The sequence below is a fragment of the Megalobrama amblycephala genome, linkage group LG15 (genome assembly GCF_018812025.1).
Source record: "Megalobrama amblycephala isolate DHTTF-2021 linkage group LG15, ASM1881202v1, whole genome shotgun sequence".
Taxonomy (NCBI): domain Eukaryota; kingdom Metazoa; phylum Chordata; class Actinopteri; order Cypriniformes; family Xenocyprididae; genus Megalobrama; species Megalobrama amblycephala.
In genome coordinates this window covers 10,916,361-10,930,327 of record NC_063058.1, presented here as the reverse complement: position 1 = coordinate 10,930,327, position 13,967 = coordinate 10,916,361, and the positions used below count along the sequence as shown (strand labels likewise).

Here is a 13,967-nt window from a genome sequence, read left to right as displayed (position 1 = left end):
AACAAAACCCACACACATTAACGAACACAAACATACACAATGACAAACAAAACTCAAGCACTATCAAAAACAAAACACACACACACACACACACACACACACACACACACACACACACACTCTAACAAACATACTCGCACAACAAAACCCACACAATAACAAACAAAACTCAAGCACTAACAAACACAAACAAAACTCACACACTAACAAACATACACAACAAACAAAACTCACGCACTAACAAACACAAACAAAACTCACACACGAACAAACACAAACAAAACTCAAGCACTAACAAACATACACAACAAACAAAACTCAAGCACTAACAAACATACACAACAAACAAAACACACTAACAAACATACACAACAAACAAAACTCAAGCACTAACAAACAAACAAAACTCACAAACTAACAAACATACACAACAAACAAAACTCGAGCACTAACAAACATACACAACAAACAAAACTCAAGCACTAACAAACATACACAACAAACAAAACTCACACACTAACAAACATACACAACAAATAAAACTCAAGCACTAACAAACACAAACAAAACTTACAAACAAACATACACAACAAACAAAACTCAAACACTAACAAACACAAACAAAACTCAAACACTAACAAACACAAACAAAACTCAAGCACTAACAAACATACACAACAAACAAAACTCAAACACTAACAAACATACACAACAAACAAAACTCAAGCACTAACAAACACAAACAAAACTCACAAACTAACAAACATACACAACAAACAAAACTCACAAACTAACAAACATACACAACAAACAAAACCCACACACTAACAAACATACACAACAAACAAAACCCACAAACTAACAAACATACACAACAAACAAAACCCACACACTAACAAACATACACAACAAACAAAACTCAAACACTAACAAACACAAACAAAACTCACACACTAACATACAAACAAACAAAACTCACACACTAACAAACATACACAACAAACAAAACTCAAGCACTAACAAACACAAACAAAACTCACACACTAACAACATACACAATAACAAACAAAACTCAAGCACTAACAAACACAAACAAAACTCACACACTAACAAACATACACAATAACAAACAAAACTCAAACACTAACAAACATACACAAACAAAACTCAAACACTAACAAACATACACAACAAACAAAACTCAAGCACTAACAAACACAAACAAAACTCACAAACTAACAAACATACACAACAAACAAAACCCACAAACTAACAAACATACACAACAAACAAAACCCACACACTAACAAACATACACAAACAAAACTCAAACACTAACAAACACAAACAAAACTCACACACTAACATACACAACAAACAAAACTCAAACACTAACAAACACAAACAAAACTCACACACTAACAAACATACACAACAAACAAAACTCAAGCACTAACAAACACAAACAAAACTCACACACTAACAACATACACAATAACAAACAAAACTCAAAGCACTAACAAACACAATCAAAACTCACACACTAACAAACATACACAACAAACAAAACTCAAACACTAACAAACACAAACAAAACTCACACACTAACAAACATACACAACAAACAAAACTCAAACACAAACAAAACTCACACACTAACAAACATACACAACAAACAAAACTCAAACACTAACAAACACAAACAAAACTCACACACTAATAAACATACACAACAAACAAAACTCAAGCACTAACAAACACAAACAAAACTCACACACTAACAAACATACACAATAACAAACAAAACTCAAGCACTAACAAACACAAACAAAACACACACACTAACAAACATACACAACAAACAAAACTCAAGCACTAACAAACACAAACAAAACTCACACACTAACAAACATACACAATAACAAACAAAACTCAAACACTAACAGACACAAACAAAACTCACACACTAACAAACATACACAACAAACAAAACTCAAACACTAACAAACATACACAAACAAAACTCAAGCACTAACAAACACAAACAAAACTCACAAACTAACAAACATACACAACAAACAAAACCCACAAACTAACAAACATACACAACAAACAAAACCCACACACTAACAAACATACACAAACAAAACTCAAACACTAACAAACACAAACAAAACTCACACACTAACAAACATACACAACAAACAAAACTCAAGCACTAACAAACACAAACAAAACTCACACACTAACAACATACACAATAACAAACAAAACTCAAGCACTAACAAACACAAACAAAACACACACTAACAAACATACACAACAAACAAAACTCAAACACTAACAAACACAAACAAAACTCACACACTAACAAACATACACAACAAACAAAACTCAAACACAAACAAAACTCACACACTAACAAACATACACAACAAACAAAACTCAAACACTAACAAACACAAACAAAACTCACACACTAATAAACATACACAACAAACAAAACTCAAGCACTAACAAACACAAACAAAACTCACACACTAACAAACATACACAACAAACAAAACTCAAACACAAACAAAACTCACACACTAACAAACATACACAACAAACAAAACTCAAACACTAACAAACACAAACAAAACTCACACACTAATAAACATACACAACAAACAAAACTCAAGCACTAACAAACACAAACAAAACTCACACACTAACAACATACACAATAACAAACAAAACTCAAGCACTAACAAACACAAACAAAACACACACACTAACAAACATACACAACAAACAAAACGCAAGCACTAACAAACACAAACAAAACTCACACTAACAAACATACACAACAAACAAAACTCAAGCACTAACAAACACAAACAAAACTCACACACTAACAAACATACACAATAACAAACAAAACTCAAGCACTAACAAACACAAACAAAACTCACACACTAACAAACATACACAATAACAAACAAAACTCAAGCACTAACAAACACAAACAAAACACACACACTAACAAACATACACAACAAACAAAACTCAAGCACTAACAAACACAAACAAAACTCACACACTAACAAACATACACAATAACAAACAAAACTCAAACACTAACAAACACAAACAAAACTCACACACTAACAAACATACACAACAAACAAAACTCAAACACTAACAAACATACACAAACAAAACTCAAGCACTAACAAACACAAACAAAACTCACAAACTAACAAACATACACAACAAACAAAACCCACAAACTAACAAACATACACAACAAACAAAACCCACACACTAACAAACATACACAAACAAAACTCAAACACTAACAAACACAAACAAAACTCACACACTAACATACACAACAAACAAAACTCAAACACTAACAAACACAAACAAAACTCACACACTAACAAACATACACAACAAACAAAACTCAAGCACTAACAAACACAAACAAAACTCACACACTAACAACATACACAATAACAAACAAAACTCAAGCACTAACAAACACAAACAAAACTCACACACTAACAAACATACACAACAAACAAAACTCAAACACTAACAAACACAAACAAAACTCACACACTAACAAACATACACAACAAACAAAACTCAAACACAAACAAAACTCACACACTAACAAACATACACAACAAACAAAACTCAAACACTAACAAACACAAACAAAACTCACACACTAATAAACATACACAACAAACAAAACTCAAGCACTAACAAACACAAACAAAACTCACACACTAACAAACATACACAACAAACAAAACTCAAACACAAACAAAACTCACACACTAACAAACATACACAACAAACAAAACTCAAACACTAACAAACACAAACAAAACTCACACACTAATAAACATACACAACAAACAAAACTCAAGCACTAACAAACACAAACAAAACTCACACACTAACAACATACACAATAACAAACAAAACTCAAGCACTAACAAACACAAACAAAACACACACACTAACAAACATACACAACAAACAAAACGCAAGCACTAACAAACACAAACAAAACTCACACTAACAAACATACACAACAAACAAAACTCAAGCACTAACAAACACAAACAAAACTCACACACTAACAAACATACACAATAACAAACAAAACTCAAGCACTAACAAACACAAACAAAACTCACACACTAACAAACATACACAATAACAAACAAAACTCAAGCACTAACAAACACAAACAAAACTCACACACTAACAAACAAACATACACAAAAAAAAAAAAAAAAAGCCACAGGCTGGCCCTCAGGTTGATTGGCTAATGATCACTAAACTCTCCCCAGGCCACTGAATAAAGCTCATTCCTACCGTGCCGCAGCTGCGAGGAGGTTCTTGGCATTTGCCGCCCCTGGATCAACGGAGAGGGACTTAGCAGCCAACAGCAGCTTGCTGGATGCCATGGAGATGTTCTTCAGGTTGCCAATCACCTGGATCTGGTCATCTTTGGACTGGAAACAGAAGATGGCAGCTCAGCGTGCAGTCAAACTATACTGTTTTTCAACTTTATTTCAGCAGAAAAATGTGCATTTCTTTGAAAAGAGGTTATATTTTATGGCTAAAAAATTTCAAGGGATAGTTCACCAAAAATGATACAACTATCATTTTGTTTTAAACCCATATGACTTTAAAAAAGATATTTTTAAAATGTACCTGTCACTTTTCTATGCAGTTATAATTGGGAATAGAAGCTTTCAAGCTTTAAAAAGGATGTAAAAGTACCATAAAGTATCATAAATGTGGTCCAAATGACTTATTTATGCGCCATATTTCATATATTCTGTAGCCATACGACAACTATGTGTGAGGAACAGACCGAAAAAGCCGGTAAATGGCAAATATACTATGGCTAGCGCCTATTTGTCATCATTTGTTTTTCAACAAAGCATGTGGGCCTACTGAACATTAATTACATGACACCACATAATTAATATTCATGAGAAAAATGTATATGCTTTTGTAATTTTGCCCTAAAATAACAAACTTTGGCAGTTTACTTGTTATATAGATGGGCACTAGTCTCACAGATCTGCTTATGGCTTCTGGCCTGTTCGTCCAGAAATCCGTGTCCCTCACTATCCCTCAGTCTTCCTTTAATGGGCATGTCACGCTCCATCAAACCCTTGCCTCTCCAGATTAATCAACAAAACATGCAGAACCAGAACATCAAAGATTTCATTAGGGTGGAGCGTCTTCATGCTCTCTGGGACAATTATGTGCCTGAGTGAATTGGATGAGAAGCGCTAATTAACAAATTAATCAAAACTTTAAAATGCATACAAAATTTTCTGTTTGGGTAGCTTTTTAACATACACTATCTGGAGAAAAGTATTGGGACACCTGACCTTTACACCAACAGGAACTGCAATGCCATCAGATTCTAAATACACAGACATTAAAATGGAGCCCCCCTTTGCAGATATAACAGCTTTCACTCTTCTGGGAAGGCTTTCCACAAGGTTTTGGAGTGTTTCTGTGGGAATTTTGCCCCATTCATCCAGTAGAGTATTTGTGAGGTCAGGCACTGATGTTGTAAAGTATTTTATAAGTGGACTAATCCTTTAAGATTTCCCTTCACTGGAAGTAAGGGGCCAAGCCCAACCCCTGAAAACAGCCCCATACCATTATCCCTCGCCCACCAAACTTTACAGTTGGCGCAATGCAGTCAGGCAGGTAATGTTACCCTGGCATCCGCCGAACCCAGACTTGCCCAACAGAAAAGCGTGATTCGTCACTCAACAGAACATGTTTTCCACTGCTCAGATTCCAGTGGTAGTGTGCTTTACACCACTCATCCAAAATTTGGCACTGTACTTTGTGACGTGAGGCTTGCATTTAGCTGCTCGGCCATGGAAACCCATTCCATGAAGCTCCCGCCGCACAGTTTTTGTGCTGCCAGTGGAAATTTGAAACTCTTCAGCTATGGAATCAGTAAAGCATTGGCGACTTTAACGCACCATGTGCCTCAGCACTCAGTGATCCCGCTCTGTGACTTTACGAGGCCTTCTGCTTTGTGGATGAGTTGGTGTTGTTTCTAAACGCTTTCACTTTCCAATAATACCACTCACAGTTGACCGTGGAATATCTAACAGGCTCTTCAGAACGACCCATTTTGGGACTAAATGAAATTGATTAATTGATTTTGGACCAATGAGATTTCTCTGTGGGCGGAGCACATCATGAACTGTCTCCAAGGTCTAAGAAGGCATTGGAACTGTACCTGAGTGTGTCCGGCCATCTCAATGCCGGCATCTAAGAACTCGTCAAAGTCGTGGCTGAACTTCCCAGAAGCCACAGCCAGCTGGCTGCTGCTCCCACGTGAAGACTGCACCACATCCCCGGCCGAATGGTTCAGCTCGGCTGCCGTGTGGTTCAGGTCCGTCTGGGCCTCTTGGAAGGATTTGGAGCATGGAGGAAGCTGGAAAAACAGGAGAGGGTGAAACGTCAGAGTTTTGGTTGAGTTTATCACTCATGAAACATGATCAAAAGGAACATTCATAAAGTGCAAAAATGTATGTAATAAAGATTTTTCGAAACATTTAGCTTCAAAGACCTGACAAAGAACTTACATTTTCCACAAGCAATTTCTTACTGGCCTCGCCAATGCTCCTGAGAGCCATGTCCACATCTTTCTGTCCAGGTAAGCAGTTCACACAGTTATTCAGGGAGTGAGAGACGGCCTTCGCCACCTGAAAAACACCAACACGTACACTCCCATCAATAACTCTACAAAGGCCTAGAGAGATGCAGCTTGAATCTAAAATTTAAATCAGCCCCTCGGCACAACAGAGAAATCCATGTCCCTAATTTATGCCACTGTCAGAGACATATGCCAAGCAATATGTTTGTATCCCAAAGGAACCTGTTCGAATCAGGAGGCGCATTAGCACCTTCCAGAAAAAGGGCCGCCGAGAAACAGAGAGACAATAGAAAATAGCTCTGTTTATTGGAGATAACTGCCAAGAGGGAGCTGACGGGAGATTGATCTGGTTTTAACACAGTAGCTAAAGAAGACTAAAAAAGTATTTTGGCCTCAAATAAAGACGAGTAGATATATACCATTGCTTTTTGGATAACTATGTAACCTTGTGTAAATCTTCTCGCAGATGGCCAGACATCTGTTTATTTTTATGTTGTTTAAAGGTTGAATCTACGTCGTCCCACCTGTGCTAATCTTTGTTGGCTCTCGGCATCACCAGGGCACACCAGGGCTTGGTGGGCTTCGTGGATTAGCATGGACGAGCCCTCCATCACGTGACAAGCAGAGTCCAACATGGCCGCCGCAGCCTGAGGCTCCACGGTACTCGCTGCAACTCCCCTCGCGGCCTGAGCCAATGTCCTCAGGGCTTGAGCGGTTTCCCTTGCTGCCACACCTGGTGAAAACACACACACACATCTGGGATTATAGTGATTGAATAATATAGTCATGTGAAAAAGAAAGTACACCCTCTTTGAATTCTATGATTTTACATATCAGGACATAAAAAAATAATCTGGTCTTAAGCAGGACTTAAAATTACGTAAATACAACCTCAGATGAACAACAACACATGACATATTACACAGTGTTATTATTTATTTAATAAAAACTAGGCCAAAATGGAGAAGCTGTGTGTGAAAAACTAAAGTACACCCTTACTACTTCCATAGGAATTAAAAGGTGTGACCAACTCTATAAAAGCAGAAGTTCTGGAGCATACAGGTGTGTGTTAATGCAATGCCAAGGAGGAAAGAAGTCAGCAATGATCTTAGAGAAGCAATTGTTGCTGCCCATCAATCTGGGAAAGGTTACAAGGCCATTTCCAAACAATTTGAAGTCCATTATTATACAGTAAGGATGATTATTCACAAGTGGAAAACATTCAAGACAATCTTTAAAGGAGTGGCAAATTCACCCCAAGGTCAGACTATGCAATGCTCAGAGAAATGGCAAAAAACCCCAAGAGCTACAGCTCTACAGGCCTCAGTTAACATGTTAAATGTTAAAGTTCATGACAGTACAATTAGAAAAAGACTGAACAAGTATGGCTTGTTTGGAAGGGCTGCCAGGAGAAAGCTTCTTCTCTCTAAAAGGAACATGGCGGCACGGCTTAGGTTTGCTAAGTTGCATCTGAACAAACCACAAGACTTCTGGAACAATGTCTTTTGGACAGACGAAAACAAAATGGAGATGTTTGGCCATAAGCAATATTCTGAGATTATATTTATCATTGCGATTGAAAAATATATGCATCACACAAATTAAATGGCCGATATTTGCCATTCTGAGATTATATCTATCAGTGATCAATCGATATATCGACAGATATTGTTTTATATTTATCATAGCGATTGGACCAATTAATCGGGTAACATTTGGAATTATGAGATTTTATCTATTGTGTCAACAGATATATTTACAATCTGATTAATTGGTCGATATTTGGCATTATGAGATTATATCTATCAGTAAAAGACTGAGATAATCTGCGTCATTCGATATCTACCCTAGTAAAAAAAAAAAAAACTATACCTAAATCTATTTACAATAAATGTATTTCATACTAAGTATACTTTTGAAATCCATTAAAGGATTAGTTCACTTTCAAATGAAAATTACCCCAAGCTTTACTCTCCCTCAAGCCATCCTAGGTGTATATGACTTTCTTCTTTCTGATAAACATAATCGGAGATATATTAATAAATATCCTGACGCATCCGAGCTTTATAATGGCAGTGAGCGATACCAACGAGAATGAGCTGAAGAAAGTGCATCCATCCACATCCAAATTTAACAAGTTATGAAGTAAAATATCTAGCTTCCGCCAGACCGTCTTCCGTATTCAACTTACTAAGAATGTGTGAAACTCTTGCAGTTCAAAAAGCTTACGCTATGTCTTCCCTATTCAACTTACGGAAAAAGTGTAACTGATGCGACGCCAGTTTACACTTTCTTCCTAAGTTGAATACGGAAGGCCGTCTGGCAGGAGGATAGATATTTTACTTCATAACTTGTTACATCTAGATTTTTTTTTACACAAATGCATAGGTTCGCTTCAGAAAACCCCCCGGTGCCGTGTGGAGTATGTTTATGATGGATGGATGTGGATGGAGACACTTTCTTCAGCTCATACTCGTTGGTATTGTTCAATGGATATTTATTAATGATATTTATTAATATTTCTCTGATTGTTTTCATCAGAAAGAAGAAAGTCATATACACCTAGGATGGCTTGAGGGTGAGTAATTTTCATTTGAAAGTGAACTAATCCTTTAACCCTTAAATGCATACCTCGGGTCTTTAGTGACCCGGGGCGTCATTCACTACCCTCCTCCTCGTTCATTTTTTAAAGTTAGACATCAACCTTCTTGGTATTCCTCAATCAATTCAGTCCAAATGTCTTGTTCCAAATAAAGCTTTAAGCCTCATTTTGGTGCATGTTTGACCCAGAATGCCCCTGCTGTTCCAACAAATGAGCGTGGAAAGAAAATGAGGCGCCATATGGGATCTGGCCTTTACTTATAGAACTCAAAGCGAAAAAAGGGAAGGGCCAATGCAGGCAAATTGCATCAAATTGCATTATCCAGCCAAGTAGAGCCCAATTGCTGATGGTATGTTAAATCTAGTGAAAATAAGATTAATGAGGGACGGGGGGTTAGTTATACCCTTGGCTTGAGAAGCTGCAGGAACCGAAGTGGATTTGTTTGAGCGTGCCATTAAAATCTGTCTTCAGAAGCTCTCCTGAGAGCAGCGATCCAGCCAGATAGAGTAAAAAATTGATGGGAGGTGCAGGTAAGTTACAGCATCGCTCTCTCTTCTCTGTTTTCATGCCTTTAATTCAGAACAAGCAGCATTGAAGGAAAAACTCAGCCGGTTTTTGAGATACTGGCATCTAGTGGATGCATTTTTAGAAAAAGAATAAATAATATTATAATAAATGTTTTTGTGTGTGTCCCTTTAAATGCAAAAGAGCTGCTACTCCCGGCCCCCTTTCCAGAAGAGGGCGGAGCTTTAACAACTCACGCTTCGGTTGCTCAACAACAACAAAGCAGGAGAATCTCACGCAGCCAAAATGACGATTGTCAGTAACGGTGTTCAGCCTTACATTGTTCAAACTGGAGTCGGACACTGATGGAGAGACTTGGGAAGAAGTTACAACTTTTAGAATGAAACTGGATGTTTCTGAATGGTTAGTGGATAAATTTATGTAGCTGCTGTGGAGTTGATTCAACTCATCGACTAGCATGTGCCGTCATGTTAATCTTTTGTGCAAATCCAGCATTGAATTGACCCTCGTTTGTGAAGCAGTCCGGTGTAAAATGACGGCATGGCAACAACACTCTTCTACAACAACTCTTCCTCTTCTCTAAAGCAGCCCAACATGGCCTCACCCCCTTTGTTGTGTGTTCTCTGGGGCAGGGTTTATATAAATTTTAGAGTTTGTGATGTCACCCGGGAAGAAGCTCGTTGTAGTCCCTACCAGCCGTTTGTTGTAGTCCTTAAACGGAGAATTCTTTAAAATAAAATATCTCCCTTTGCATTGAACTTTGAGCGTCGTAACTTTGCAGACGTTGTATATGCTCAATGTTAAAAAGGTGAAATCATAATCAACCATCCCTTTAAGAAGATATATCTTGAACCAATTGTATATTGCTTAAAATTAAGCATATTTTGAGTTTTTATTCAGATTTTTATTCAAATAGTACATTCATTTGGCTTAAAATGCTTTACAAAGCAAGAAATGTTGATGGATCGACATTTACTGTTCGTGTTCTACTAAGCAACAAAGGCCTTAACTCAAAAATCCAAGGGTAATGATTGGATGTTAATAGGATGTTAATCCAGGAACATGTCCTGCTTGTGTAAATCCTGTTGTTATTCTTGTTTGTTTTGTATTCAGCACAGATAGATTCTCCTGAAGTATTTTGTTTCATATGTTGTAAAGCCACATAAGTCATCTCACCAGTATAATGTTCATTGCCCTGGGCGGCACAGGTCAGTAGCTGAGCCATAGAGGAGCCCACAGCTTTAGACGTACTCCCCAAATCCTGAGCACACTTCTCCAACTACAGACACAAGCATTGTGAAGAAGTTATGGTAAAAATGGTACTGCTAACAAGTCTGATTATCTTTCTATTTTTTATGTGGTACATTTCACCTACCGATTCTCCTGGTAGTGGTTTGAGTTGTCCTTCCAGTGTGGCCATTTTGGCATCCTGTAGTTCACTCTTCAATGTCTGAACAGCATTGAGAGCAGAGTCAATCTCCAAAGGACCACATGCCTCATGAGCCTATGAAACAATACATTAAGAAAAAGTTTGCATTAAAAAAAGTTCAATTGTCAATAATACAGCAATGTATAAAAAGTGAAAGTGACATGTGAAGGCATGGTATAGTAATGCATGGTCCGAACTGCAGTTTCAATGGAGCTTCAAAGGGCTCTACACGATCCCAGTGCAAGATGAGCATTTGTGGTTAAAAATTATATCATTTTTATATTTTTTTTTTAGAAAATGATCGTTTTGCTAGATAAGACCCTTATTCCTCAGCTGGGATTGTGTAGAGCCCTCGGAAGCTGCATTGAAATTGCAATTTGGACCTTCAACCCGATGGTTGCCATTGAAGTCCACTATATGGAGAAAAATCCTGGAATCTTGTGACATCACATCCTGTTTTTGGTTTGTTTAGATGTTTTTGGTCCATTTTATGTTCATATTTCAGTCAAACCGCACCAGAGTTTGTTTTAATCGAACCAAACCTGCCAAGTGTGAACACACCATATTTATTGAAAGGTGTTGTGAGGTCTCCTGTAAGGCAGTGAACTGTGGGTACCTTCTGTGCAGCTGTGCGCAGCTCTGCCAGGCAGGTGGCCAGGTTCTTGGCACACTGACCAAGTTGCATCGCAGCTGCCTGGTCAGTTACCGTCGGAACGGCCGCTTTTGCAGACGTCACCATTTTACTTCCTGGCTGTTTGGTGACAAACAAAACACAAACGATGACAAAAAAACGATGTAAGGATCATTTAATGCCAAGTTTGGGGTGGTAAACAGACACAGAATTGTGTGTTTTACCTGCAGGAAACTCTGGCTGGCGATGATAAGGGTTAGCTGGGCACCAAGATCTTCCGGGTGGGCCTGACTGCCCCTCATTCCCTGCACTAGCTGTGGAATATGGTCTGCCACAGCCTGGAAAGCATCCACAAAACCAAAAGTCAGAATAGTTGTAGGACTTATGAGTCTCCTGAATTTCTCAGACCCACAATACCTTGCAACTGAACACGAGCTGCTGATGTGACATGGTGTTCTTATTGGATGCTGCTGCATTCTGGGCGGCAGCAATGGTCTGCGTCGCTGCCGCTGCGGCCTGCTTAGCTGCATTCTGTTCCAGACAAATATAAACAATGAATTACAGCATCAATTATTACCAACATAGGAAATAGTGAATGTGGACACTGTGGTGGACTGTTTCTTTGTTGATTCTTTGTATTATGAAAGAATATCCCATGTGTGAGAATGGATGATAGATGGTATGAAAGAACCTCAAGAACAAGGCCATCTTTGTTGATGTGAAGAGAACAGAACAGAACAGAACCACAACGCTGAATTCCACTGGCTGAAACTGTTGGCGACTGGAAAAATACCCACTATGGAAACTGGACTTCTTACATTGTGTCTTACAACACATACAGATAAAAAACTACATCTTCCATTCTAATATGAGTCTTGGTCTAAACAGATGCAAGAGCAAAAGAACATTGTGTAACCATTCTGAGCTCCATGATGAATGAAGGAAACTCTTTAACATGCCCCTATTATGCTCTTAATTTTGTTTTAAAGGTCTCCTAAAATATGTTTATATGCATCAAAGGTTAAAAAACGTTTTTTTCTCATAATATATATTGCAGCATCACCTCTTTTCTTACAGTGTCTGAAATGTTTAAAAAAAAAAGATTCAGTCTCTCAAAACTCCCCCTTTCTGAGATCCTACTCTGCTCTGATTGGTCAGATGGAACAGTTTGTTGTGATTGGTCTACTCTGCTCTGATTGGTCAGATGGAACAGTTTGTTGTGATTGGTCTACTCTGCTCTGATTGGTCAGATGGAACAGTTTGTTTTGATTGGTCTACTCTGCTCTGATTGGTCAGATGGAACAGTTTGTTGTGATTGGTCTACTCTGCTCTGATTGGTCAGATGGAACAGTTTGTTTTGATTGGTCTACTCTGCTCTGATTGGTCAGATGGCTCAGCAAAAAACAAAACTAAACCTAACAAACAAAACAGAAAATCCCAAAACAAAAACAACAGAAAATCCCAAAACAAAAAAACAAACAAACAAAAACAAATGTAAAACAAAACCAAACAAAACAAAATGTTGAAAAAAACCTAGCAAGACAAAACAAAACACAAAATCCCAAAACAAAACAAAAAAAAACAACCAAACCTAGCCAAACAAAACACAAAATCCCCAAACAAAACAAAAAAACAAACCAGACAAAGCCAATCCAAAACAAAAACAAATGTAAAACAAAACCAAACAAAAACCCAACAAAACCTAATAAAACAACTCACCCCAAAACAAAAAACAAAACCAAATAAGACAAAACAAAACACAAAATCCCAAAACAAAACAAAAAACACAACCAAACCTAACAAAAACAAAAATCACACCTAACAAAACAAAACACAAAATCCCAAAACAAAACAACAAAAACAAACCAGACAAAAACAATTGTAAAACTAAACCAAACAAAACAAGACAAAACACAAAATCCCCAAAAAACAACAAAAACAAACAAAACAAAACCAACAACAAAAACAACCAAACCTAACCAAACAAAACAACAAAACCAAACAATCAAATCAAAACAAAAACTCAAGAAAATCAAAACCAAACAAATCAAAACACAAAATCACAAAAAAC

At 37.5% G+C, this 13,967-nt stretch overlaps 1 protein-coding gene across 2 annotated transcripts in view; it reads right to left on the bottom strand.

Annotated features, from left to right (window-relative positions):
* tln2b (talin 2b) overlaps window positions 1-13,967 on the bottom strand; it is a 193,318-nt gene that overhangs the window by 46,109 nt on the left and 133,242 nt on the right. For both annotated transcript variants that reach the window (XM_048157655.1, XM_048157656.1), the window contains exons 22-30: window positions 12,314-12,427; window positions 12,121-12,234; window positions 11,882-12,016; window positions 11,212-11,340; window positions 11,013-11,115; window positions 7,234-7,442; window positions 6,639-6,758; window positions 6,290-6,487; window positions 4,381-4,520 (exon numbers count right to left, since the gene is read on the bottom strand). In XM_048157655.1, the coding sequence (XP_048013612.1) occupies window positions 4,381-4,520; window positions 6,290-6,487; window positions 6,639-6,758; window positions 7,234-7,442; window positions 11,013-11,115; window positions 11,212-11,340; window positions 11,882-12,016; window positions 12,121-12,234; window positions 12,314-12,427 (1,262 nt within the window). The remainder of the gene's footprint in view (window positions 1-4,380; window positions 4,521-6,289; window positions 6,488-6,638; window positions 6,759-7,233; window positions 7,443-11,012; window positions 11,116-11,211; window positions 11,341-11,881; window positions 12,017-12,120; window positions 12,235-12,313; window positions 12,428-13,967) is intronic.